The 7,688-nt window shown below is 32.1% G+C and overlaps 1 protein-coding gene across 1 annotated transcript; it reads right to left on the reverse strand.

The window, feature by feature from the left end:
- Positions 1–3,401: 3,401 nt before the first annotated feature.
- LOC132758937 (microfibril-associated glycoprotein 4-like) lies at positions 3,402–5,608 on the reverse strand. The gene is made up of 2 exons (XM_060750645.1): positions 5,213–5,608; positions 3,402–4,524 (listed from the first exon to the last, which is right to left on the reverse strand). Exons 1-2 carry the CDS (start codon positions 5,576–5,578, stop codon positions 3,787–3,789), a joined length of 1,104 nt encoding a protein of 367 aa, XP_060606628.1. The 5' UTR covers positions 5,579–5,608; the 3' UTR covers positions 3,402–3,786.
- Between the last annotated feature and the right edge of the window lie 2,080 nt (positions 5,609–7,688).

The following is a 7,688-nucleotide window of genomic DNA, read 5'->3' on the forward strand; positions in this document are numbered from 1 at the left end:
GGTTAAAGTAAAAATAAAAATACATATTGTATAATTAAATGTATGTATTGTACTATTATGTTATAGTCTTTTAAACAATATAAAAGATGCTAGCACAAAAATATATTTTAAAGTTTGTCTTTCCAATATCGTCTAATTGCGAACAGATGAAAAGTTAAAAGGGAGGTAACTTAAACATAACTTGCAGAAGATTACATTAGGGGTTATCTTCTAGATACTTATTGAAATGTAATAGAGAAACAGGTACATCATTTGGATTTTTTTTTATAAACTCAATAATTAATCTGAATGGCACATAGCGAGTAATACTAGTAATTTTAAAATAGATCAATTGTTAAAAATTCAATTATAGAAAGATATTTTTTCCAAGAAGTAGCTAATATATACGAATATGATACATATTGTATTAAGTTTTGTATACATTGTATAAAATATTATTCAATATTTTGATGACATTCAAGTTTCCTCTTTTGAAGAGAAGATCAAATATGGTATCAAATACTTTACTAAGGTAATATTTTGGGGGGCAGACGAGTAAAGAGATGATGGAATTCATCTTCAAGAGGATTCGACTTACATTGTTGATGTATTTTTTCCGCTATCGCTTAGACCTGCATTGTATCTATCATATACAAATTCTAAATTATATGTATGTGATGATAATCTATCTTAATAACTACACTCTTTATTTATCAAAATTGACACTATTCATTTTTTTTAAAATTAAAGTCGTATTTATACATACGGCAACTTTGTAGTCCTCTTGTACTACTTTTATCTTTTTCAAAATACCAAATTTATATTTATATACAAATGTAACTACTATTTTCGCGTACTATTATAATCTGAAACAGTTACCGCGTTCCTAAGGAATTCACATATTGCGAAAAAGTCTTTATTAATTTTGTTTTAGTAATCTCGTCGAAAAATACTTTTATTTCATATCCAGTTATTATCTTTTTATGAAGAATTATCATTAAACTTTATGAATGAGTTATTTCTTTTGCCAAAATTACTAACCAGTATTTAATTAATATAATTGGTTGTTCACCGAATGATCGAACAAGAAAATATATCAACTTTTAGTTAAACATATTTTATTGCATGTCAATTTAAAGATATTTTATTGCAATCAAAATGCATGTCAAATATTATACAAATGATGAGTAAATGGGCTGGGCACCATGTGACATACTGTATATGTATCTCGTCAGCATAATATATTATAAATCGGTCTGGAAATCATAACCTGTCCTAAATCAAACATAAGACAAACATTACAAACTTGCAAACAAGCTTTATATGAACACATCTGCGAACGTTTCTGAATTCAAAATTTCTCCATTTTCACGATGAAGGGGGCGTAGACGGTAGCTTGCTTGCACTTTCAGTACCGTCCAAGAACAGGCTCAATCACAGCGAGACTGCAACATTTTTAGTTTAAGGCGAGCTTTGGGTATTCTGTTTTTCTCTATTTTTTCAAATATGGCGGGAAAGTATGACAACTATAATGTAACTGATCATTAATCTAGGGCTCCAAAAATGTTGTTCTAGATTCTTTTTTTTTCCGCTTCCGGTTATGTCGAACCTGGGTTTTTGTTTGCTTGTAAAATTTGTGATAATGGTTGGAATATAGTCATTTTGGGATGATGTAAGAAGGATACATAGTGTAAATGTGATGTAAAGAGTTCTTTGTCGTATAATAATATAATTGTGAAAGGAAATATACATGGGATAACATTGTAGTAGTAAGACTCTTTAAACTTTTCTGTATCTATTTTTAAATTGTTTAAGTTCGCGCGTTTATGTGTATATGGATTATAGGTGGGTCACACTGAATTTGTTCTTAAATAGCCTGAGGCGATAACGGCTCTCCTATTTTGTTTTTTAATGTGATCTATGATATACAGTTTATTGAAACATTCCGAGACAGTGATTGTTTTGTATGATGGAGAATACAATGGCTCAACTGAACGACTGTTATAACGGTCAGTGTCACCCGTTTCTGTTACGTTATGGAGCACAAGACGGTGACAGCACATCCAACCTATCGGATATTGAAATGAGATCCGATATTGAAAAATACAATTGTTAGTTGCACTTACTATTACCCAATCTTAACTTTTTAAGATATTGAAATTTATCAACAATTAATAAAAACCAATCAGCAAACTCTCGTGTCATCACGCTGTAGAGTATGTAACAAGAAATCTGAAAAATGGGAGATTCCTTGGAAACAAATGAAAACAACAAATTACATGAAGATCGCAAACTTTGTTTGGTTGAATCCTCTCCCTCATATCACCTAGTTCCGACTTGAGCGGTACTCTATTTATACTTAAAGGCCCATTTTGCCTAAGAAATGGGGCTACGGACAAAAGCCCCCCGGACGAAAGCCCAATCCCCCTTCTAAACATGACAAGGTGGACAAAAGCCCCCACCCCCTCCCATATAATTTACACATAGGACAAAAGCTCCCCATAAAAAGTAAAGGTAGGACAAAAGTCCCCCCCCCCTCATAGTCAATCAAATTTACATATCGGTGTATTAAAGTTGTGTTTTTTATGTGTTTAAAAAATATGTATGGATATCACATGTAGGTGAAAGAGTGCTAAGGATATTAATTTGATCCCTTTGCAAAAGTGATTAAACATTACTACTCTTCTGACCCTTGTTGTGTATATGAAAAGCTATGAATTTGGTATCGCATGCATGCATTATTTAATCTGTTATCATAAACTTTGTTATCACTTCAATACATGTATATACATTATAAATAAACATTAAAACAAATTCTTTTCATTTTTATTTAAAAGTCTGTGTGAAATTTGATGAATTTGAGCACTTGTGCGAGTGAAAAGAGATGGGAAGCCTTTGTCCTACCTGTATTTTTATGGGGGGGGGCTTTTGTCCTATGTGAAAATTTCATGGGGGGGGCTTCTGTCCACCTTGTCATATTTAGAAGGGGTAGGGGGCTTTTGTCCAAGACTCATAGAAATGCTATCATTTTTATTTCTCAAAAACCTTTTACTTTTGATATTTTGTTACAGTATTATTAAAACAATAATATGTTTGCCATGAAGATGAATTATATGTGGTCCTAATTTCCTAATTTTTTTTTTTTTTTTGGTAATTTGTACCATTATAGTGAATTAGCATCTACTTTGACGACACATTACTGCACATTCAGCGTTACTTTTACAGCTATTTAACATCCATGTTGCTCAAATACATTACTAAAACATTCTTTTACACAAGTTTGGCGTTTCAAAAGTTTAAATAAATATGGATTTCTGAAGTATAGCTTGCCTTTAATTTGTGGAAATCTGTGATCCCAAATAAAACAACATAGCATTCAGCAACGACTTTTTTTATTTCAAAGAAAGAAAAAAACTGTTAAGACATATATATTTTTCATCGACTGTTAATATTTCCTATTGATCTTATATATTTTTTATGTTCAAGGCGACTGCTGCTTTACCATCGTGTATTATATTTATAAGTTATATTTAACTTTTTATTATATTCGTGAACATTATCAAAAATGAATGGTAAATGAATATTGCGACTGTCGTAGAACTTTTAAGACAATGAAAAATGCATTGAAATATTAATACGCTCATATGCACTTTTTCAGGCTCACACGTTTGTAAATTGATTCAACAATACAAATGGATTTTTGTAATTGCGGATTAACACAATGTGTCACACGATAAGTTCTTGATTTACAGAATCGAGAAATAATGAATCCAAATGGCTATAAACGTGATAATTGGAGTGATTATTTTACTCGTTCCGTCTTATTTTCATGACGGTTTCTTTAAGCGAATATGTATGTGTCCAGCAATGAACCCACACGATACCTTGTGCATAGGCAGAGTCGGCACCTTTAAGATACCGCCCATTTAGATTGCTTGCTAGACACTTGTTGTACCACCACGCCCCGGTCGACGATATTGCACAATTCCCATCATCGTTTAAATCATTATCCTGGTCACGTGTCGTAAATTGACTGCCGTTGTGATGGTAGAGCAAAGAATCTGAGCAGCTGCCATGATAACCTCCGATTATTAACCTGTACTGGTCGTTTTCGTCGGTGATTCGAAAAGAGGAATATTCAGCATGCGCAGACTTTGGTGAAACATCCCCGAATGTCTTCATGTCTACGTGAAGGGTACTCCTGGAAGACGTCAGGATATGAATGTTTTCCAAACCGATCCAGTATTCACCTACGACGTTCCCAAAGCCAATTTTGTATTCGTACCAATCCTTATAAAAATCTACAAAACCATCTTGCCGGCGTTGAATAACTGTCCATCCACCATTTGACATGTCACACCATACGTCAATATTTGTTCCAATAAGATCACATCCGTCAACTGTTGCAGAACAGAAAATATCAGTATCGGTGCCCCACGGCTTGATAACATATACACCGTCTTCAGTATATCCCTGCTGGAACAGCGCCAAACAGTCACGTGCTTCTGGTTGTTTATGAACTCTTTTGAATTGTTTGTCTAATGTCTGGAAGAGCAAAACAAATCTACATTTAAAGCAGCACATACGTTAAAAGGAAATACATAATAACTGTCCTCTCATTAAACCTTTTTGTGAAATAGCAATAGCAAAAACAACACAAAGGTAAACAAAAAGGACAAAAAATGATTTTTTTCAACTCTTTTAAAGGAATTGTCCGTTGTCTGAAAAAAAAAGAAAATCAATTTAAATTGCACAACGTTACAACAATTATTTAATTCCGTTTTACAATTTAATCAATATTGGTAATGATCATGAAAAGGATTTTAAAACGATACAATTTCAAAAATAGTACAAATAAATGATTTGTTGTGTTACATTCCAATTTTTTTATGAAATTATGTGACTACAAATGCCTTTTTTAATGAAATACGTAAAAAGTGAGTGTGAGTGTCCACTGGGATATTTTGATCAGCATAAATACGATTATATACCAAAGGTGTTTTTTTTTTTGTTTTGTTTTTTAAAGTACATATCAGAGTGTATAATTACTGACACGTCGCAGTTGTGACACTTAAGATAATAAAAATAAAACAACACACCCGAAACAGCAAAATTAAAAATGCTCTATTTGACAAAAGCTGGTCATGAACGTTCATATCCACAACAGTTTCAAATTTACGGAAGAAAACATCAATTCAGATAAAGATTCAATTGATGTGATTAAATTTCATACTTGTAATGATGAAGTGATGATAGTTGTTGTTTTTATTCCATATATCAGTTCCCCGATTACATCTTCATTTTCCTCTGCTTCACTGTCTGCCCCAGAATTACAAATACATGTGGAATTGTTTTCATGGTAGTAGAAAGAAGAACTTTGGAAACACGTGATCGAGCATAAAACACGCGTTTTTTCTTGCTTAATGTTTTCTCTGATCCCAATATCCGGATCTTTTGATATTCGTATCATTTTGAACAGCGACATTTTAATTTCATCCTTCCAATCGTCTGCCGTACTTATCTCAGATAATACAAACAGCACGACACTAAACAGCACGACAATAAACAACAACTTGCTCGACCCCATCTTTAGCGTCATAAATTATATAATTCTATGTTTCTAACTGGCAGCGTGGTATAACACTTAGTAAATGTAGACCTAAGCAATATTCACACTATATTTATACTGGACTTGCTTGGCAACCGCAATAAAAAATAATGCATAGTCAAACAACAAAATGTTCTGATTATTCTTTAGAACTCAACTGACAAAAGTGAAAACGCAGCGCATTCTATGAAAGGTAAATGCCTTTTACCGGAAGCTTAAACCATTACATGAACAATACTGCATATAAAACTTTGCATTAATATTTTGAATGTCGTTTTAGACAAAAAACTGAAATCAACGTTTAAAACGTTTCAATAATGAAATGAATGTAATGAGAAGCTCAAAATAATCGTGTTAAACGTTCCTTTAATGTACTGTTCAAATACAATTTTATTATCTAAATGTCTAGCAGACATTGCCGGTAGATTTGTATGATAGAACGAATCAGCTGTATTTACTTAAACCCGTCTAAACAGGGCGGGTGTCGAACGTAAAGCGGTACGATATTGTTTTGAGCGATGTGAAATTGTACGAAACGGAAGAATAAAAAGTAGAATAATAAACACATGTCAGAGTGAGTTTATTCTATGAAAATGTTTTTGAGACATTTACTTTTCATATGATTCACGTGAAGCCCTGAACAACACATATTTCCTCGACATCGTAAACTTTAGATGAAAGAAAAATCGACAGTTGATAGGAATGTCCTAAAACCAAGCGTACATCGTGAATGTTTGTTTCTATTTCTACTTACACTTTAAATAGTAAAAAATAAGTAGTCATCTGTAAATTTAAAAAAAATCCTTTCATATACCAACGTTTCGACTGAACAGCCTCCTTCAGGGTTAAAAAAAGCAAACAAACAAAAAACAACAGGAAATTATTACAGTGTTGCATGTGATCAAAAGAGACGTCGTCAAAACGTAACAAATAGTTTGGCGTAATAATCAAAGACATGATCAAAGAGGAAAGAAGTTAAAGTGTAAATATGAAATAAAAACACCAGTAAAACTTACTATGATAAGTACAAAATACTTTTTAGTAAATGACAGACAATAAATAAGAACTTTGGTATTTATTCCATTTGGTGATAAAGTATCCAAGTGATATTTTAAAGTCTTCTCCAAGGATGTGTTACTTTATCAATAGGCATAATAGAGAAATCCTGGAAAGTATGTCCTTGGGTATTAAAATGTTTAGAGACATCTGTAACTGAATCATCTGAATCACGGTAAAGGCTTTATATCAAATATATGACTATTCATACGTTGAGAACATTCCAACGTATTGTTTGAATATTTTTTACATGTAATCAAGTATATTACATCAGAAGAGCTACATGACATATCATACCTTATATCATAACAAGATGTGTTGCTGGTACTTACAACCTACGAAGATAATCATAAATGAGTTGCAAAGATACATATAAAAGCCATGTTGGCTAAATATTAATGTGTACGATCGGTTTTAGGACGATAAGATAACTGTATTCCATAAAAGTTTAGAAAATTTTGACATTGCTTACAACTATTTATAGGTATACTCCATAAATTATCTTCTTTAATTAACTAATCTTTCTCCGGAATTTTAGAATCTTGTTTAATATTTTCCAGTGTCTTTCCTGTTCCTTATTTGTTGCTGATTATATTTACCTTACTTATGCTTGTGCATGCCCATATAATTATGTGATTTTTATTTCGAGAATTACCTCAAATTCTATACAGCTTATCCAAGTGAATAACAATTCATTTTACAATTGATATTTGACTCTCACTCGAACCTTTTTATGATATTGACTAGGTAATATGTTTTATTTACTTTTATAAAATATATCAGAGACCAAAACTTGATGTCACAGCACGACGAAAAAATAAACAATAGGACCATGATGACCCTGAATTGCTCACCAGAAACAACTGTTTTTCAGTGATTATAGAAATATTATTTACAAATAAACTTGTAGGAAGACAAGTCCAGGTCAACTTCAACTTGCCTCTCTAGTTATAAGGTTTCCCGACACTGATTGTTTTCTTCTTTATAGTAAAAATGAAAGCAACCAAGTTTGGTGATCATCCATCCATTAATTTGTGATAAAATT

This window comes from Ruditapes philippinarum, unplaced genomic scaffold, assembly GCF_026571515.1.
Source record: "Ruditapes philippinarum isolate M1 unplaced genomic scaffold, ASM2657151v2 ctg3084_1_1_1_1, whole genome shotgun sequence".
In the NCBI taxonomy this organism is placed as follows: domain Eukaryota; kingdom Metazoa; phylum Mollusca; class Bivalvia; order Venerida; family Veneridae; genus Ruditapes; species Ruditapes philippinarum.

Coding starts and splice junctions, on each gene's coding strand:
- LOC132758937 (XM_060750645.1), bottom strand. CDS start 5,578: ATGACGCTAAAGATGGGGTCGAGCAAGTTGTTGTTTATTGTCGTGCTG. Junction 4,525..5,212: donor TCATCACTTCATCATTACAA/GTATGAAATTTA, acceptor TTGCTCTTCCAG/ACATTAGACAAACAATTCAA.